This window comes from Carettochelys insculpta, chromosome 2 (assembly GCF_033958435.1).
Source record: "Carettochelys insculpta isolate YL-2023 chromosome 2, ASM3395843v1, whole genome shotgun sequence".
Classification (NCBI taxonomy): Eukaryota; Metazoa; Chordata; order Testudines; family Carettochelyidae; genus Carettochelys; species Carettochelys insculpta.
The window spans coordinates 172637786-172659179 of record NC_134138.1 but is presented as its reverse complement, the minus strand read 5'-3'; the positions used below and the strand labels follow the sequence as shown (position 1 = coordinate 172659179).

At 46.4% G+C, this 21394-nt stretch overlaps 1 protein-coding gene across 1 annotated transcript in view; it reads right to left on the bottom strand.

Moving 5' to 3' along the window:
• DDC (dopa decarboxylase) overlaps window positions 1-21394 on the bottom strand; it is a 75321-nt gene that overhangs the window by 45506 nt on the left and 8421 nt on the right. Inside the window, exons 2-6 of the mRNA XM_074985478.1 lie at window positions 19963-20076; window positions 17319-17438; window positions 11025-11159; window positions 7660-7807; window positions 857-861 (exon numbers count right to left, since the gene is read on the bottom strand). Coding sequence (XP_074841579.1) covers window positions 857-861; window positions 7660-7807; window positions 11025-11159; window positions 17319-17438; window positions 19963-20076 — 522 coding nt within the window. The remainder of the gene's footprint in view (window positions 1-856; window positions 862-7659; window positions 7808-11024; window positions 11160-17318; window positions 17439-19962; window positions 20077-21394) is intronic.

Below are 21394 nucleotides of genomic sequence, written 5' to 3'. Positions count from 1 at the left end.
CTCAGATCAGCACTCAGACATGTTCATCTCAGTTTGCGAGTCTAACGCAGAGCACTTAATGCACTTATGTATTTAAGGCCTAAGCAAGTCAATGGGATCTCAGCACACGCATAAGTGCCTTGCAGAATTGGGGCCCAACTGCAGAAGCTGGACATGCTAGCATACTAGCCAAGTTTGGAGCTTGCTCCAAGGTGCTGAGTGCCTTCAACTCCTGCCAACTTTAGTTCCTCTCAGGAACTGCTCAGCATCCCATGGGATTGGACCCACTGTTTGTCAAGAGCCTATCAACTCTGTTAATATATTGAATTATAACTGTGCTTTGATTTTGGTAAATACAGGCTGGACCTCCCTGGTCTGGAATCCTTGGAACCTGAGCCTTCCTGTATGAGGGAGTTTGCTGGACCAGTGGAGGTCAGGCCATTCTGGGCCACTCCAGCTAGTGGGACTCCTTGCCCCAGCATCTCCACGTCCCTGCCCATGGGCACCCAGGGTTGCCAGTAGCTCCATGCTCCCAGCAGGGACTCTGTGCCCCTGGCTGCCAGGGCTCTCTGCCAGGGGCTAGCAGCAGCTCCCTGCCTGAGGCCAGCGTCAGCTCTGCACCTCTAGCTTCTAGGGCTCCCTGCCTGCTGCTGGCAGTGGCTCCACACCCATGGCCACTGGGGCTCCCTGCCTGGAGCTGGTGGCATCTCCATGCTCCCAGTGGTGGCTCTGCACCCCTCACGGTCGGCCCCTCCCCAGGCCACCAGGACTCCCTGCCCATGGCCATTGTTGGCTCTGCTCCTGGCCAGTGGGGCTGTCTGCCAGACTGGCTGAGTCCCCAGCCTCTAGCAACTTCTGTGGACCACAGAATTCCAACCTGAACTTGTAACAGAACTATACAGAGCTTTTAACTTTGGAAAGGCAAATAAAAACTACAGCCCTGGACTTGCTCCCAACTTTTACTATAATTTGGGCTAAGTGCACCAATAATACATTGCTAGTGCTAAAAAACTCCAGTGAGAGACAGAAGTTCAAAGACTTTTTTTAAATGCCAAGTATGTCTAATAAACAAACCTTATTTATTTGAAAAAGCTATTGTACAGGTACAATACCAAGTTATTGTAATTAGATCTTTCTTATCAAGCTCAGTAAACACAGAAGCCTGAATTTCCCCCTACTTACATTGGTACATTTATACGTACACATTTGAAAGGAAAATGAGGCCCATACAACACAAGGGTTTTTCTTTTTTCTTTCAGGAGCCCTATTAAATCATTTTTGCTCAAAAGACTGCATGAAGTTGGAGGCAACCCAGATTAACATCTACACTAGCTCTCATACAAAACTTTGTCATTTGGGAGGATGAAAACCACCCCCCACCCACGTCCTGAGCAATAAGAGGTTTGCCAGCATAAACACGTGTGCGTACAGCAATATGTCATCAGGGGACAATCTGCTGCCAGCATAGCTCTGTCCTGGTGGCATAATGTACTTGTATAGCTGTGCATTCTAAGCTTGTCAGTGGAGACAAAGAAGGTTGTATATGCTGTCACAAACTCTTTTTAGTCGGGGATTCGTCTACTAAACTCTCTGTTCTGACACTGCATCTCTCTCCGGACAGCAGGCTCAAGGAAAAAGTAGTGAGTAATAAGAAGGTGTGGTCCTTAGTAAACAGTGCAGAAACAAACTACTTAAGAACAAAATAACTTTACTCAGTGCTGATTAGGTCTCAGTTGGAGTATTGTGTCCAGTTCTGTGCACCACAGTTCAAGAAAGATGTGGAGATATTGGAGAAGAGAGACAAGAATGATCAAAGGTCTAGAGAACATGAGCTATGAGGGAAGACTGAAAGAACTAGTCTTGTTTAGTTTAGAAAAGAGAAGACTGAGAGGGGACATGAGTGATTTTCAAGTACCTCAAAGAAGGTTACAAGGAAGAGGGAGAAAAATTGTTCTCCTCGGCCTCTGAGGATAGGACAAGGAGCAATAGGCTTAAACTGCAGCAAAGGAAGTTTAGGTTGGACATTAGGTAAAACTTCCAAACTGTCAGGGCTGTTAAACACTGAAATAAATTTCTGAAGGAGGTTGTGGAATCTCTGTCTCTGGAGATATTTAAGAGCAGGTTAGACAGAATCTATCAGGAATGGTTTAGACGGTGCTTGGTACTGCTGTGGGGGCAGGGAACTAGACTTGATGGCCCTTTGAGGTCCCTTCCAGGTCTAGCGTTCTATGATTCTACGAACTTGAAGAACAGAAAAAGGATCATGAATGAGGTGCCTGGACTAATGTTCAGTATGAGAGAGAACAAACACACATTTTCAGTTAGGAGGCCAGCAATAAGGACAATGAGATCTCATCTAATTCTTCCTGAGATGTTTCACGTACACAGATAAAGGGAAGGCCTGACACTGGCTGTACTAACTCAGGCTAAACCTATGTTTCATTACAAGGTTTGCCTAGCAAAGCAAACAGTGGAGACAACATACAGTTAAACTAAAGATATCCTTTGTAACAGTGTCACTAAATCTGTAAGCAGATTATTTGATTTCCCTTTTCCACAGCTGCAAAATTAATAGATGGTGAATATTTATGAGAGTTCCATTGTGTGTGTGTGTATAGACAGGGTTTGATCAACAAAGCAATTGAATTAACTTTATAGCAGCACATGGAGGGAGGATGCAGAATTACATTGTGTGTATGAGATGCAGAAACATAACAATGAGGCAGGCTGTTAAAAATATTAGAACAACCTAATGGTTAAACTAAAGCAAAAAAAAAAAACAAAAAAAACCCCAAACTTTCACATGGCATGTTGAAAATGCTCATACAATTTTCTGTTCTGTATTTGCCCCAGGGGAGGGAGCTGAGCACTCTGTTACAGACACATTGCTTCTGCAGCAGGCTGCATGGCACAAATACGTTCATGCAAGCAGCCTTAATACTACCTCCTTTCTTTCAGACAATAGTCTTATTTCCACTGGAAGGCAATTGGCAGAGTTCACTTGGTCATCCCAAGATTACTCAATTCCTTTTCTCCAAAGCAGGAAGATAGCATCCCCTACCTTTATGAAACAGCTGTCACATACTCATGCTGTGGTCTTTTAACATGCCATAAACTCATGGCCCTAGGCAATCAAAAAAAAAAAAAGAAAGCAAAGAATAAGGTTTCCAAATGTGTCCAGGGATTTAAGTTGCTAAGTTCAGTTTTCAAAAGTGACTTCAGACTGACTTTCACCGAGGCCTTGGTTGCTAAATCACTTTTGATAATGGGAGTTGGAAGCTAAATCACACATGTGCTTTGGAAAAATTTACCTTAAATTAACAGACAAGGCAGGGCCTTTTCTAAATGCTAGCTCTGTAGGCCCAGTATGGACTGTAAGAGCCAAGCTGGGTTTTACCCTTCACTTTCATCACCACTCAAATATTCTACTGACCATGTTACACTCTCGTATAAGCCTGGGAAGTTTCATTGTCTTCGGCAGGTGTGCATAAGTGTGAATGTTTGGAAATCAGCAGACAATTTTGTTGATGTATGATAACAGACTACATTCTCAGTCTTAGTGGTATTAAAGTTTCAGGGCTAGCTGAAGAAAAATATTCTTAAAACCTCATGTAGTATAAAATGAACACATGGTATTCTGAATTCAGACAAGGAACAGAGTCCTCAGTAAGATGAATAAGAAGGTAATATTTTTCACTAGTCACTCCAAGTGACTACACTTTAGAAGGACAACAGTGTGCAGTCTGAAACTTCTTTCATATGAACACTTTTCATTGTGCGTGAATTCTGATAGGAAAGGAAAATAATATTAAGATCAATAGTAGTGACTTGAAGCTTATTACTGACATTTGTCATCTTGTTACAAGATGATACCATCTCTCCCTCTCATGCACACGCACCCGTCAGATATAGCCTCACCTTGCTGACATCCAGGGCTTGCCATGAGGCTTATTTGCGAAAGTAGCCCGGAGTCTGAAGGTCTTCGGAGGGGTTTTGGTTGGTTGTTGCTATTTCAGTTTGACATTGCATCATTTCAGTTATTGATTTTACATATTTTCTGACATCAGTCAGAAAGCACATTTTTGACAATTGCCATTTGGAAGTCCCCAGGCTCTCACACCGAGGAGATCAGAGGAGGCACCCCGGGCCCCCATGGAATCCGAGCAGCCCCCCATCCCTAGTACACTGGCTGTGGTCCTGGCCACCGTGCAGCAGTGGCTACGGGCAGCCAGCCTACTAGTCACCCTCCTGGAAGTCATCTAGAGGGTACGACATCCCCAACCAGTCCCCCTGGGCATCCGCTGCCTGTGGAGCTTCCCCGCAAGCAGCAACTGGTGGGACCGGCTCGTGCTGGAGGACTGGGGCGATGACCGGTGGCTACAGAACTTTCGGATGACCAAGAGGACATTCCTACAGCTGTGCCACTGGCTCGCCCCTGCCTTCCAGCACCAGGACACCCGCATGAGGCCAGTGTTCCTGCTCCAGAAAAGGGTGGCCATCACCCTCTGGAAACTGGCCGCTCCGGACAGTCACCGATCTGTCAGCCATCAGTTCAGGGTGGGCAGGGCCACCATTGGGGCTGTCCTCAAAGAGGTAAGCCATGTGCATGTGGGGGCCAGGGGATGGGGGCACTCCAGCATGGGGCACCATCGAGGACGACAGGGCAGCTCCCACCAGGGACGGGGACAGGGTCCCCAGGGAGGCCTGCCCTGCAGGGGACAGGGATGGTCAGGCACACTACACCCCACCCCATGCTCATGAGTGCATCCTCGTCCCTCTCCCTGCAGGTTGTCCGGGCCATCAACAGGGTCCTCCTGAGGCAGCTGGTGCATGTCAGGGACCTGGACGATGCCATCCGGGGCTTTGCGGAGTTGGACTTCCCAAACTGCTTCAGGGCCCTGGACAGCACTCACATCGCCATCCAGGCCCCAGAGCACAGCAGCGGGGCTTTCATAAACCATAAGGGCTACCACTCCATGGTCCTGCAGGCACTCATCAATGCCAATGGCCGGTTCCAGGACATCTGTGTGGGCTGGTCTGGCCATGCCCATGACGCCAGGGTGTTCTAGAACTTGGGGCTGGGCCGCCGCGTGGCCAAGGGGACCTTCATCCCCCGGAGGGAGCTCCCCACTGGGGACACCACAATGCCACCCTGCATCATGGTGGACGTGGCCTACCCCCTGCAGGCCTGGCTCATGAGGCCATACACGGGACACACACAGCCCAGTCAGGACATTTTTAATGAGCAGCTGAACTGGGCCCGCAACATGGTGGAGTGGGCATTTGGCCACTTGAAAGAGTGCTTCAGATGCCTCCTCACGAGGCTGAAGGTTGGTCTCCCTAGTGTTCTGGAAGTGGTTGGGGTCTGCTGTGCCCAGCACAACCTCATGGAGGCAAAGCACAAGCCATTTGTGCACGGGTGGGCCGTTGAAGCAGGGCACAGGTATGAGCAGCCCCCTGCTGCCCCATGCCGCCAGGCCCAGCGGGACGGGGTGTGGGTACGGGAGGCCCTGCACCAGGCCTTTAAGCTGGGACCGCAGTAACCACCCCACCCCCATGTACACACACCCCACCCCCATATACACACACCGACCCCCACACATGCACAGGGGACCCAGATAGAACCACGAAATAAACACTTTACTTAACTGATACTACTGCTTTGCTGCCTATGTACAGGGAGGGGTATCACAGAAAGGGGGGCTGGGGGGGAATATATACAGGGGGTATCACAGAAAGGAGGGCCTGGGGAGAACTATATACACGGACATTGCAGACCCAGGTGGTCACCCTCCAGGCCCTGGGAGGGCCAAAGGTAAGGGTGGAAGGCCCTATTCATTTATGGGAGTTGAGGGATGGGATCCCTATCGCCCACATCCACCTCTTCCCCCCAAGGTCTGGGTGGTCCGTCGTGGCTGTGCTGGGGCAGGTGGCACAGGGAGATAGGGGCGCTGCTGAGGATGGGCCTGGGGTCGGCATGGGAGGTGGGAGGTCCCTGTGTCCTGGCCCCCCCCAGGGTACATGTCCCTGGGTGCCCCACAGGGGTACCAGGAACACGCCCCCCCTCACTGTTCCCTGCTCCCTCCAAGTCTGGGCAGCCCCTGATGCTGTCCCATCTATGTGGTGCTGAGTGCTGCGCATCATCCCCCTGAGAGCCTGGGGAACATAGCTCTCCAGGGTCCACATGCACTGGACTGGTGGCCCTGTGATGCTTGTGGCCACCCCGGGTGGGACCTGACACTCCCTCCCTGGGCACTAGGGAGGCTGGTGTGCATGCTACCTACCTAGGGGTCCCTCTGGGAAGGAAGGCGAGACGTGGTCAGACAGGGCCCAGCTGGATGGCCTGATGGGAAGTCAATGACGAGGGCCCCCTCACTTGAGCCCTCATCATCGCTGGTGGGGTCGAGTGGCCGTGCTGTCTGTGGTCTCCTGGTGCTGGCTGACAACCCCGGGTGCTCCTCGCCCTCAGTCGCCATCTCTGGCTCAGTGTCACCGACGGATGTGTTGAGAAAGATGGTGGGGGGTCCGGCCTCCTTCGGCCCCAGGAGGCGGTGGAGCTCTTTGTAGTAGGGGCAGCTTGTGGGGGCTGCCCCCGACCGCCCGGATGCGTCCCGGGCCCTGCAATACACCTGCCACAGTTCTTTGACCTTTGACCAGACCTGGTCCAGTGTGCAGGTGGGGTGGCCACAGCTGAGCAGCCCCTTTGCCAGCTGCTGGAAGGCGACTGCATTGTGGCGACGGACCCCCATTTGTTGGAGGACCTCCTCATCCTCCCAGAGGGAGAGAAGGTCCTGGATTTTGGCCTCTGTCCAGGGGGGCCTTGATGCTTCAGGGCCTGGCCCATCTCATGGAACGACTTCCCACTGTCTTTGGAGGGCCCCTGGGGTGGGCGGGGGTCCGGCTGGCTGGCCGGCCATGTGTCTGGGTGGTGTGGGGGACTGGCTGGCCGTCACAGTGGCTGGCGAGCTGGAGAGCAGTGTGGCCTCACTGCTGGCTGCACGCTCTCAGCTTCCTGCCTGAGGGTTTCTGGGAGCCTGTGTCCTCTTAAGTGCAGCCGGATGCTAGAACCATAGAGCTCTGTCTGTGCTGTGAGCAGCACTGCCACCTGCCAGCTGATCGCCGCCATGGAGGACTCCTGCTTTCAAATGAGAGGGCCGCAGAGCATCTGCACTTGCTCTCTTTCGAAATTATCTTTCGAAGGAGGGCGCTCTTCCCATCCCGGGAAAGGAGGGTGGGAGTTCTTTCGAGTTACTTTCGAAAGGGCACGGGGTGTGTGTGGACGCTCCGCGGGTTCTTTCAAAAGATCTTGGTCTTACGATCCTAATTTCGAATGTACTTGCTAGTGTAGACATGGCCTGGGTGTGTCTACACTTGCATTCCTCTTTTGAAAGAGGTATACAAATGAGGTAAATCAAAAATGCAAATAAGGTATAAATGGGAAGAAGGATTCTTTCGAAGATGGGGTTTACTTTCGTAAAAGCAGCATCTACACTGGCTTTCTTCTTTCGGAAGAAGCTCTTTTGAAATTAGAACATGCAAATGAGGTGATGAATACGCAAATTTATGCCTATTTTGCGTTTTCCATTTACCTCATTTGCATGCCTCTTTCAAAAGAGGAATGCAAGTGTAGACACACCCTATATGTTCTTACATTACTTACAGTAGTGTTACACCCAATACTTACAAAGAATGGGATAAGACCAGCAGCTCTGTCTTCCTGCAAAGCGTCCTGTAGAGCTGAGCCACGAACAGCAAATTTATCATCTGAAGGTATATTTTTAATCTTCACTCCACCAATTAATGCTGCCTTTTCCACTGACGAATGGGCCTGCAGATAAATGGGTGAGTTTTAAAACTTGAACTTTCCACAGAAAGCTGTTTTTAATTCTAACAAAGCATGAACAATGTTTTATGAGAACAAGGATGTAATGGAATTGGGCTAGTCCCTGCTAAAATCTCCAGTCAGTTGTGCTCTTTATGCAAGGGCTTAATTTACCCCGGCTATATAGTCATTACACAATTACATGTTCTGCTGCATATAACAATATCCATTTCCCAGTATGTATTCTATGGTCTACATCTTGCATTTACTTGTGTAAATGGCAAACACCCATTTCCTGCAGTGATCCTATTTCTGCAATGGAATTTTCTTAAGGGATAAGGGGTGTGGTAAGATGTAAAGAGTCTTGTGAAGGAATGCGGTTGGCATGTGTTTTGCCTCCTTCCACCCCCATCTGGCACAGTGCTAGTCTATACATGCATCGTCTCCCTCCCAGGAGGCTGTTTTAGTTTTTCACTCCTTTTGGATTACTGAGCCATGGGTCGCACAGGCCTATTCTCAGTGCGGAAGGCACCCCTACGATCTGCTTTGAAAGGTCAGCAATGTCTTCAGGCAAATCCTTCTGCAGACAGAAAATTCCCTGACCTTCAGCAAGCAGGGAGGGCTGTCAGTCTCCATTTCAGATCAGCCGGTTACAAGAAAAAAAAAAGAAAGACAAACAATGGGCTTCTGCTTACGGTAGACTTAGGGCTTTGTGTCTAGCAATCTGCGCAGCACACACTCGAAAGCCCAAAGTAAAAAGAAAGGACCAACTGTATCATGGCTTTTAAAAACCATCAGGATCCTTCCCCTATTTTTCACATCCTGGCTGTTCTCACATATGGCCTCTGCACCATAATACTCCCCTTCCCCACCCCCCAACAAAAGGCAGGTACCCTCTTAAAGTTACTTTGTGTCTTATTATACAGTGATGGCAAGTCCAGTGAAACCAGAAGTCTGGCCATTTTAATAGAGTGTAACCAGTGGATTAGTTCAAATTAAATATCAACTAGTGGGAGCATTCTTCCTATCTCACTGACATTTAAATAATAAAATGTCATATTCATTGGTAAAAGTGATATTGTTTTGCCCTCTTTGTTAGGATCAGCAGTTTTAAATGCAAGCACAGCTGAACCGGAAGACCAAAGTTTGCTTTCATGCATGGATGATAACAGCTTTTCATGATCCTGGCCATGCTGAGAATTCATAGTTTAAGTAAATCGGCTAAATACTGCTGGAAGATAGAAAACAATGATTATGCTGGGCAAACTTGGATTGATACACTCAGATTATTTAAGCCCATAACAATTTTTCAGGTATTAAGCCTAGCTTGTTTATAATTCATGCAGTGCATCTCTATGTATGTCAACATTCAAACTAGTTTAGTTAGTTGATTGGCCCAGAGTTACTTATGGTGATTAGCTCTTTACTCCACAAACAGTTTATCCATTTGCTTCCATGGGATTCCTTGCAAAGTGAAAAAAATACTCAGTTTGAGAGCAGGAGGCAAAATGGAGCTGTTAATCAGTAACACATAACACAAATATTTCACTTGTTGATATTATTTATTGTGTGTACATTTATCCTTCGCTATATAAGCACAGTTGATTCCCAAATCCCTGCTCGTAAGCGAAAACTCATAAGAGCGACACTAAATTTCTATTACAAAACATGTAAAAGTCTCCAATTCATTCCAACTGCCTGTAACTTGACATAAGCCAGTTGAGTTTTGGTACTGTCCTGATGTATTTGAATAGTTTGGCACCAGAAATAGAAGGTAGTGTATGTATGTAGAGCAGGGATTCCCAACCTATGGGTTGGGACCCAAACATGGGTCCCATTAGATTTGTTAAAGGTCACCAGCTGAGCAGTTCTGAGCTGCATGTGGCTGTTAAAGAAGCCATTTGCAGTTTCTTAACGCTGCTGCCTCAGGCAGATATCTATCAATAGAGACAGCTGCTGGAGATGGCAGCTATCTCTGTCAGCAGAGATAGCAATTACCTTATGCCGAGGTGCTGAAACCTTGAGTTAATTGGTTTTAATGATTGTTACCTGCTGGGAGCAAGGAGGGCTGGGGGAGCTGTCCAGTTTAGCAGTCCTGGTGAAGAGGCTGTGGGAGGATGGGGAGGGTCTAAGGCTGGGGCCATTTAGAGATGTGGGGAGGACTAAGGCTGGGGGAAGTTTGAGGCTGCTGGGGGGGAGTGTAAGCCTGGGGGTAGTTTGGGGCTGCTGGGGGTGGGATTTAAAACTTGGCTCAGGTGAGGTCTGTGGGGTGGGCAGTGGGGGGACTAATATAGTAAGCTCTCGAGTTAACCAGGGGTTGCTCCTGCATAACTCGAATTTTCCTGAAAGGGGAGGGAAGCCAGGAATCACCAGGGCTGGTCGGTTTCCTGGCTCCCAGAGTGGCAGTAGCTGGGAACCAGGGGCAGGTTCGTTCCCATCTCCCCATAGCTTGAGGGATCGGGAAACGGATCAGCTCACGGCTGGTCATTTTCACATTCCTGCCAGCTCAGGGGAGCCGGGAACAAGGCTAAGAGCCTTCTTCCTCTCTTCCCCCAGCCACAGGGCTGTCAGACAACTGCGTATCTCAGAGAATGGGTGGAGAAGGCTCCAGGGTCTCCCCACCCCCTGGCCAGGACCCTGCGGCTGGAGCAGAGCCAGACGTGGGGCTGCGGGTCTCCCCGCCCCCAGCCAGAGACTTCGCAGTGGCTCTGCCAGCTGGGTGCTGCCCAGCCAGCTTCCAGATGCAGGGCTCCAGGTCTCCCTGTTCCCCCCATGGCACTCTCCCACCATCTTCTCACCTAAACCGGAGATGTGCGCATGGTGAATGCATGTGCCTCAGTGGAGATAACTGTACCTGACACCAGGTTGGATCCTTGGGGCTGGAGGGTGGGGGGGCAGGGTTAAAACTTGGTGGCAGGTTGGTTGTCGGGGGTTAAAGCTCATATTAGTGGGGAAGTTCACTTGTCTTGTATATGTGTCCCTCATTTTAGCAAGTAATCGTAAGTAAAGCACTTGTATAACGAGGGCTGAGTGTACTGCAGTAGCATGTAACAGCTGCTGTCATGACCAGCACCCCAGTGTATAAGTTCCTGCACAAAACCAGTGACAAAATGATCCCTGCTTCAAAGAGCTTACAATCTAAGCAATCCATCTAGTGGGGACACTGCATTTGGCAAGAAGAGGAAACCTCGTAATTCCCAGTGTCATTTTTAAAGGCACTCACCTGATCAGATGCATATGCTACCAGCCTGCTCATGACGTCTCCCATTGCTAGTTCTGGGTGTTCTGACTGGACACGTCTGATTGTTTTTGTTCTAGCAGCAAGCAACATAACCAAGGTAGCCTCACTGGCAGTGCCCTGTGGTGGAGAAAAGAGACTCTATGGGATGTAGTGAAGAAAGGTTCAAAAGGGAGAGGTCCCTGGTAACCAATGCTACCTGTCACTAGAGGGAGAATTCCTCAGAACAAAATGTTCCCGTTAAAGATCTGTCCCAAGTGAAAGCTGTACAAAGTTAAAAGGTACAGTATGGAATCATTAAAGAACTCTGATATGACTGAGTCCCTACATGCATGGTAAGAAGCATTGCTACAGGATGGACACAAATGTGCTCCTAAGAATGCCAGAAAAACTGTACATTAAGTTCAAGAAACTGTATGACTGAGTAATAAATCCATTTATTTTAATCTTTGCCTTTCCCATCCTCACTGTTTAATTTGACTCTTTGCTTTGGTTTCTGTGATTGGGTTATTTAGGCTCCACACTTGGAATCAGGTCTTTACAAACAAACCCATGCCCTTTTGTTGATACCCAGCCACCTCACTGACTATAGAGGCACAAGAATCTGACTGCTGGAGGAGTGTCTCTGTACAGGACAGAGACCAGATAGATACTGGTCATCTCCATTACATCAACATAACCACAGAGTAACCTGATTTCTATTAAGTTGCTTTAGATTTATATGAGTGTAATGGAGATCAGAAGCTGAGCACATCTCTTATTTCCATAGAGCACTATGAAAATTGTGGCACGTTACGTTATTAAGGATTATAGTTTCCTGGGACAAGAAGGTTTTTGTTATAAACCACATGTTGACAAGAAGGAACCTCATTAAGTGTAAAAACTCTGATTTAGTGTAGCTGGCTGCCTTACTAATGATTTGGTAAACACTCTATGCCTAAAGCTAACAAATGAAATACAGAATTGTCGATACAAGCTTTAAAACAATTTGGCTGCACTAGGTTCAAAAGAAGTAACACAGCTTTCATTTGAGGATATTCTGTGACTATTCAGAGGTGTTTTTTGGACCCAGCAATCTATTGGTTTGGAAACGTAACCCAAGAAACCATTTGCTGTGAGCTTATTTTCCTCCCACAGAAACCAGAAACACGCTGCAAACTCTTTTTTTCTTTTTGCTTTGTGACTATCGATTTGTAAACACATTTTCTCAAGTCTGAGAGAAAAAAGTGAGTTGTGTACATTGCACAGTGACACAAGCTCTGGAGAAAAGGTTGCTGTCTATTTTTGCTCTTTTTAAAATCACTTTTTCCCTTCAAAGCTGCACTCTATGTTAGGGGTGCAGAGACGATACCTTCCCTTTTACTCTCGGCAAAGAAGGTTACCATGGTGAGCAGGCTCGAGGGGCAGAAACAATATCTGCAAGAGCTGATGCTCATGTCCACCGGAGCTGTGAGCTGAAATTTTCTTTTCATCTTTTGGCTTTTTCAAGTGTCATCTGGTATACAGGAAGAAAGTGCTTTGTATTGATCTGAGCTTTCAAATGTAATTAACGACCAGGACCAGTTTATATAACACTGCAATAATTGTTTGGTATTTGCCTTGGGAATGCCTGGCAGCCTCACGTTCATGTTATCTTTGCCAAACCCCCTCTTATTTCTATCATTATTGTTTCAAGAGTGAGAGAATCAGCAGCCCAAATTGATGCATCTCAAGCGGCAGCACGACATTCACTTTCAATTCCTAAATGTGAACAGTTGTTGGTGTCTTACAAAATTACAGGCCATCAAATGTTGTCAGCTGGAAAGGGCGACATTTCCTGCTGATAAACAACTGGCATAATTGCCTGCTGTCGTCAGAACAAAATTGATGCTGTTGAGACCCACAAAGAAAGGTTGGCTTCATGTACATGCAAAACCCAGACTCATCCTAATGTAAATACTCCTAACATAGCTAACGACATTAGGGTTGGAATGGACTAGCTGTGAGTATGCAGTGTGTAAGCAAGCTCAACAAAGTCAAGCCAAATTCTTGACTGTCTTTAAGTAGCTCTGGTCAGTAAATTTTTGATACTTGTGGGTTTGAAGTGAGAACAAGCATTAATGGAGAAATTTCTGAAATACAACATATTGTTACACACACATACAAACTATCCCTGTGAGAGGCATTCTTTGCTGTCTGGCTTCAACATTCATTTCATTGGTCAACTTTTTAATAGATGTTTGTCTTTTGGGGCACTGGAGTTTTAGCCTGCTAATTGGATTATTTAATTTCATTATATTTTAGGCTCCAATTATAAACAGCTTCAATTTCGTCCTATTTCATTTTATTCCATAAAGTGTATTTATTCAAATCATGTTTATTTCCTTAACAAAATCTCCTGATGGTGGATTTTCTACTTTGCTTTTCTTTGTCAGATATTGTGGACTCTTAGGTATACTTCTGGTGCTTTTTTTTCCCTGGACAACAGCAGGCCATTTTAGAAACAGTCCGTAAGAAAATATTGCATATTTTTGAGTGAATTTCAAAGCGAACCTTTTCACAGAGCTTTAGTGGTGATCATCAGGATTCAAAATCCTCATATAAATTCAACTTCAAGCTGTTCTCCACTCCCATAGCTAAAGTAAACATGTAGTATTACTGCCTGGTGTTGAACAGTTGCTGTGTCTACCAGCTAGACCAGCAGTTCCCAAACTTTTTCCAGTCATGGAATATTTGGACATCACAGTGCTCTCTGTGGACCACTTTATCTTTTTCACATCATTATATTAACTATGAGGAACATTACTAATGGAAAATATTTCATAATAATATTAAGTAAGTTATTGTAAGGTAAATGTAACTCAACAAATAATAATGAAACCAGACATTAACAAAACAAAATTGCTTACTGTATAGTCATTTCCAGAAAACTGTAAATTCCATCCCAAAATTTATTTTTTCCCATGAGAAAGGAGAAGACACTGCCATTACTCAGTTTCAATGGTGGAACACTTTGCCAGAGCTCATGGCAAATGTTCCGGTCTAACGTAATTTGGGAACCACGGAGCTAGACTGTGGCAAAAATAGCAAACTCCATTCCAGGAGACAGGCCAATATGTTCCCCGTGTGTCTTTCCTCAGATTGGATCACCCCACTGAAATATCAAAATATTTTCATGAAATGGAAATTTCAGTTCAAAACACTTTGTTTTGACATGTCCTGCCAAAATAAAACATTTTAACATTCCTGGAGCAAAATGGCTTATTTCAGTTTGTTGGACTGAGTGAAAACACCTAATTTCATGCGGGTTTGGCATTTGTGTAAACCCCTGAGTTGATGCAGTGCTTCACACAAGTTGTAATTCAAGTGCCTCATGCTTCCATTCTCCTCTAGTGCCATGGTCCCTGGCCACATTGCATCTCATGGCTACGTACTTTCAAAGAGAAGACTCCCAACCAGCTCTATACCCAGTGTTATAATCAATATGCCTCCAGGGCCGTCAATTTATCATCTTTCACTTTCACCAATTTCACCTTCATTTAAAACCATCATCGACAAAACACCCACAATTTGTTGCCATAGAGGTGTCTGGATTTTTAAATGTTGGAAAAAGTTATTACAATCTGAATTATTACGGAGCTATAGTAACAGAGAGGAAGCCATGCTAGTCTATACACTATCAAAACAAAAAGCAGTCAAGTAGCACTTTAAAGACTAGCAAAATAGTTTATTAGGTGAGCTTTCGTGGGACAGACCCACTTGGTCTGAAGAAGTGGGTCTGTCCCACGAAAGCTCCCCTAATAAACTATTTTGCTAGTCTTTAAAGTGCTACTTGACTGCTTTTTGTTTTGATATTGTGGAGCTGTATGAGGCTTTCCACAGGCTAGGCTAAAGCTAGATTTCCAGTGCCATTTTTTAAACATAGTGCAGTAAATGTTAAATTTCAGATATACAGGTGGGATCTCACATCAGAGTAGAATGTTCATGGAGAAGCTGAATGAAATATTTGAGATACAGGAAGGTTAAAACCCCAAAGGGGGAAAAATACCCCTCCCCCTCAAAAAACCCAAAAATAAAACAGAACCCCCCCTATTTTTTCGCTTTCCCTCTGCAATCACATCTCAGAGAAATAAACTAAGCAAGAAATTCCTTTTTGGTCTTTCTGTTAGCTACAATGAAAACTGCTTCCTTTGACATGCCAGGGTTTTATTGTGTTATTAAAAATAGTTTGTGTAAACATTAGGAATCTCATATCACTTGGATGTCAGTTTGCTAGTGTCCACATCAGAGTTACCATATACGGGTGGGTTGTAGAACTGGCTGCTGCAGTGGGACAGGATAAGTACAGTTCTATCTGTAACCCAAGAAGGGTATTTTGGCACCTAGCCATGTTGCCACAACTATGCTACTATTTTTAGCAAGCTAGCACAAGTGAGTCTAGCTCCAGACTAGCGATACCCTAAGTGATTTGCCCAAGGTCATCCAGGCTATGGCTGCACGGCAGGCTCTGCTTTGGGATACAGCAGTGTCCCAAAATAGCGACCGCATCTAAGCTATGCGCCCCTTGTCTCAGAACAGTTTGCAAGCTAACGGGCATGCTATTCCAGCAGCGCATGAGGAGTGCAGGGATGGCTCAAAGCAGGGCTTTATTTCAGCATGTGGCACCATTCAGACAGTGCCACATGCCGAAATCGCCTATTTCGAGCTTATGGCACTGTGCAGATATAGATAGGCACAGGGAATGTGTGTCACAGCCAGGAAGTGAACCCAAATTTCTTGACTCCCAGTTCACTTTCTTATTGACAAACAATCCTTCCTCATAGGTCAGATCTTGTCGGAGAGTCTGTATATCCAGGAGGAAGTGTAGAAGGAGGATGGGAAACAGGACTTCTGAGTTTTACCACTTCATCACGGTGAGACGCAGGTGGAATAAGTGACTTGCCTAAGGCCACACAGTGTGTCAGTGAAGAGAAGGGGGTTGATTAAAATTCCCGGTCTAATACAATCTTACCCACGAAAGCTCATGACCTAATAAATAAATGTATTGGTCTTTAAGGTGCTACAGGACTGCAAGACATAGTTTGTTAAACCACAGTGCTCCCCTCACTTTGCCAAGTTAATAATTTAATCCCTCAGTGTCAATTTGCCCATGAATATAAATTCACCATGTAAGGATGTACAGCGAGAAGGAAAACAGAACAAACAGCACAATGGGGACAGTCATGCTCATATCCTAGTACCATTGCCTTTCACGTGGTCAGGATGTCGTGCAGATAGAGTGAGAGTTGTTAGGCAAAGAGGGCTAAAGGGTAATGTTTACTTTGGTGTTTGATTGAACTAAAGATAGCAACTCTAGGACTGATCTCACATATTCAACAGTGACAATATGACTCACATAGACCCCTGCATATTGTTACACACACAAATTTGCTACCCATGTGAACAGAGACAATTGTCTAGTACAGCTTCATTTACTAAAACAACAGCGTCCCACTTCTTAAATATCATATACAAAAAAACCAAAGACCATACTTTTGGTCAGGCTTCCTAATACAATCCCCCTTGTGTTGGACAATGAAAATGTTACGACACTGGTTGTTTTTTTTTTTTCCTACTTATTCTATGAAATGTGGTGGTCAAGAGATTACACGTGGATACTAAATTAGAGGAACATTTGCTGCACAATTTTGTCAGTGAATTGGGATCCTTTCCAACTCCCACTGCAATCAAGGGGAAACTTTCCCCTGCCTTCCCTGGGAGCAGAAAGACATTTATCTTTGTTATAGTGGTGTCTTAGACCAGGTCTACACATGGAAAATAAGACAACTTCAGCTACACAAGTCTAAACACAGTAATTGTGTAGCTAAAATTGACTTATCTGGCCATCCTCACTGAGGAAGGTCAATGGGAGAGTTTCTCTCATCAACCTCCCTTACTCCTCGCGACAGTGAGGTGTGGAGGGATTGAGTGCTGACCATGATAGGTCAATTTCCCATGTCCTTACCAGGTGACCAAAATCAAACCCCAAAAGATTGAAGCTGAGTGGGTTGATCTTTTGGGTAAGGAAGGCAAGGCCATAGTTGTAAGTACTAATCACATGCAAAGTTTCTCTGTGTTGTGTTATGTTAAACAAAGGTGAATGCTCATTCATACAGCCCATCTCTGTTTCTACATCTGAGGGGGTTCCATACACCGGGAACATTTCACTCTTCCCATTGCTAGCGCTTTGGTTTGAAGGTTTTACTAAACAATGAGGACATGCACATTCACTGCACGGTCTGTTGTCTCTTTCCTTCTTACCTGAATGACTCCTCCACCTTCTCCATCTTTACTGGCTAAAAACTCTTCAGGCAAATTAATCATCTTTCCCAGCCAATCCAACATGACAGTCTCCAGCTCTGTGCAAGCTGGACTTGCAGCCTATAGTGGAAAATAAAACAAAGGAATAAACCAAATACAGTGGTTTGCTTTTTAAAATTTAACATTTACCAGCTGTTGCCAAATGTTAGTCTCTGAGCATGTCTCTTTGGCAACCGGGCTTGTGGACTCAGAGTTTACAAGTCCATGCTGGTAGGGTGACCATCTGTCCTGCATTTGGCCAGATGGTCCTGTATTTGGGACATAAAAAAGGCATCCATACGTATTTTTTAAAAGGGACTCATTGTCCTGTATTTGGGCTCTCCCTGCACTGATGTTTTCTGCCAGCAGCTGTGCAGGCCCGGCTGCTGGCTGGAGAGCACATAGGTCACTTCTCTGAGCCTGGGTGGCTGCCACCTCCCTGCCACTTCCTGAGAAGCGCTGGGGGCTGCTGCTTCCCTCAGACTTGGGGAGCGCTGGAGGCTGCTTCCTCCTTCCCGGCTCCCTGGTGCTTGGTGGAGTCCGGAGGAGCTGCCCTTAGTCCCCATATCTCCCTGTCCTGTATCTGGGACCGGGAGATATGGTTGCCCTACATGCTGGAGGCATCTCCACTGCCTTGTAAACTAGAGTTTACATTTGCTGGAGCCTGGTCTCGCTGCTGTGTTAATGTGTCCTTATTGCACAACACAGTTCTCCTGTCTTGGGCATGAGTCTGCTCTGCACAATGAAAAGGCTTGAACCTGAGTCTTAGACTGTGTTTACACTTGCACTTGCTCGACAAAATGTTTGTTGTTCATGGCTGCTGAACCTCGTCTCCCCTATGAAAGACAAGGTTTTGCCACAGCAAAGGCACACATGAGGGCTACTTCATTGGCTGGAGTGCTCGCCTGCCCACAAAGCAAAATCCGCTCGTTGTGGGTGGAGGTATTTTGTCAGCAAAAGTGCCACATCAACACAGCTGTGCCAGTAAAAGCTATGTAATATAGACGCACCATTAGTGGGGCTCATGCAGTGCCCTGTAGCAGAGGCCTATGACCTGGGCCTTGAGCTCTCGCTAACCTGAGTTAGACAGATTTGTGTGAGGCTGGGCTCAAACCTGACTCAGAGCCTGGGCTGAGTGTTCAACACAGACCTATGCTGGAGACACCCACAAGTATTTCCCTCCACCTAGAGTAGGGGAGCTCATTTGTGCTCCTGTGTTTTGCCCAACCGGACACATTGTGCAGCTTATGGGAGCAAACTGCAGCGGGAGCAGGAGAATGTCGGCGAGGAGTCGTCCCACCTGCCCAGCCAGTTGGTTGTTGATGAGGAAGTTCCCTTATCTCCTTGTTCTTCTAAAACTGGTTGCATCTCATGAAACCAGCACCCGCTGATCCAGCAAACTCCATGATCCAGCTCCTGGATTCTAGTGCCGAGGAGTCTAAGGGCAGGAGGGCCATGCAGGGCCAGTGGTAACAGCATCAGCAGCCCAGCTAGGGGCAGCATGGGGTTGGGGGCAGGGCCAGAGCGCCCCAGCAGCCCTGCAGGGAGAGGTAGCAAGGAGCTGGAGCTGGAGCTGGAGCTGGAGTAGCCCCATGGGGGGGCAGTGTGGGGCTGGGGCTAGAGTCTTCCCTGCATGGGGACAAGCATGGGCCAATAGTGGAGTCTGTCCACCCCTCTACACAGCAGCTGTGCAAGTAGTCCAGGGGGTGGGGGGGGAGGCAGGGTGTCTGCTGTGGGAGTGGGGACCAGAGGCCAGTAACCTGCCCAGTTCAGCTAATTTTCTTGTTTGGGACTAGCCAGCCCCGACCATGCAGGGAGGTGCAACCTGTAGCGGGAAGTGGAGAAGGCTTGCTGGGAGAACAGCCTGGCAGTAATCATAAGAGAAATTGCTTTGGTGGCAGCCGTGTGGTGCTCACATGCTTTCACATAGCAACATTATTTTCTTAAAAAAATAGGATATCATGATCATAAGGGACCTCCTTGTTGTAACTGTTAGGCTACATCTACACTAGCCCAAAACTTCAAAATGGCCATGCAAATGGCCATTTCGAAGATTACTAATGAGGTGCGGAATTCAATATTCAGCGCCTCGTTAGCATTAGGATGCTTCCGGCCATGGCGCTTGAAAGCGTGCAGCTCGGCGCAGCTACACAGGGGTCCTTTTTGAAAGGACCCTCATGTAGCCACGCTGACCTGCACGCTTTGCTGCGGCCGGAAGCGTCCTAATGCTAATGAGGTGCTGAATATTCAATTCAGCGCCTCATTAGTAATCTTTAAAATATGGCTGTTTCGAAGATTTATGCCTGTGTGGATACAGCCTTAGTGTCCTTTTAGAAAATGAGAATAGACAGAGTGTTTTCCCCCTCCTGTAATTATCAACCCACCCATCTTTTGGATAAAATGTTTTTGTAAGTGGCAGTTTGCCATTATCAGTAATTACATAGTTGATATAAAACATTTATGCTTAGGAGTAACTTCGCCTATCTGCATAGCCCCACTGACTTCTGTCCTATCTGCTTACCCCCAGGTAAAAGTATTCACATGCTTAGGTCTTTGCAGGATTGGCCTTTGTTTTGCATAACATCATCGGCCATGATAAACTTACCCAGGAGAAGCCCACGCATCCTATGCCACCAGACAACATGTCAGCAAGAAGACCTGGGAAGGAACTGGCAGTAGGGAAGTAGGCAAAAAAGTATGGACTGTGCCAGTGAGTCACCTGTGTAGACAATACATTTCACTGTTAATCATCATAATGGTATGACCGGTATCCCGCAAACTGTCTTGTTTTGGCTAAATGTTGAAGATTACGAAGTGTGGAAGGGATATGGCTTCAAAGACCTGGGCTTCATAGAATCATAGAAATGTAGGACTGGTAGGGACCTTAAGAAGTCACCCACGCCAGCCCTTTAAACTCAGTCAGGACCAAGCAAACCTAGACCATTCCTGACAGGTGTTCATCTGACCTGTTTCAAAAATTCCCAGTGATGGGGATTTCACGCCCTCCCTTGGAAGCTTGTCCAGAGCTTAGCTATGCTTATAAATAGAAAGTTAATTTGTCCAAATCTTTAACCTAAGTCTCGCTTGCTGCAGATTTAAGCAAGTGACTTCTTGTCCTTTATTCAGTGGACATGGAGAACAATTCATCAAAATGCCTTTTATAATGGCCCTTTGTGTATTTAAAGACTGTTATCAGGTTTTTCCTTTCCCCTCTTTTTTTTTTTGGAAGGTTAAACGTGTAAAGATCAGGACAAGAAAATTTTTGTTTGAAAAGCCTTTTATGGCCAGTCCAGATTTTGACAAAACATTTGAACATTATAGAGATGCATCATTCATTTGGCCAGGTGGTGTTTTAAAGGAGTTAGGAGAAGTAATAAGACATTTTGTTGCTTTCGGAAGCAAGGAACTGTCATAGGCTACATCTACACTTACAAGATAAATTTGAATTTATTAAAAATCGATTTTATAATGCTGGTTTTATTAAATTCGATTTTGAGTATCCTCACTTCCTGTAGGCTCCCAGCAAATTTGACATATTGCTTCCACACTGAAATCACCAAACATCAACTGCTGCAGCAGTGCATTGTGGGAACCTAAACCACAGTTGCCTCAGCCCCACATTCTGAGCTGGGAGCCAGTTGCAGTAGCGCTGCTGCCAATTTCCCAGATCCCTGCAGCTTGGGGAACCTGGGAAACTGACAGCACAGCAGCCCTGGTCAATGTCCCAGCTTCCCCAACCTGTGGAACCTGGGAAACTGACAGTATTGCAGCCCTGGTCAGTTTCTTGGCTCTTGCTAGTAGCAGGGAGCTGGGAGTCAGGTGCAGCGCACAGCTTTGTGGGCTCCATACAGGACTGTTGTGGAGACTAATAAATTCAAATGAAAGACACGGTGCCTCCACACTAGCCTTTATTCAACAAGATGTCCTGTGGCACTTTATAGACTAACACATAGTTTGGAGCATAAGCTTTCGTGGGAAAAGACCCACTTCATCAGATGCATGAGTCTCACGAAAATTTATGCTCCAAAATATCTGTT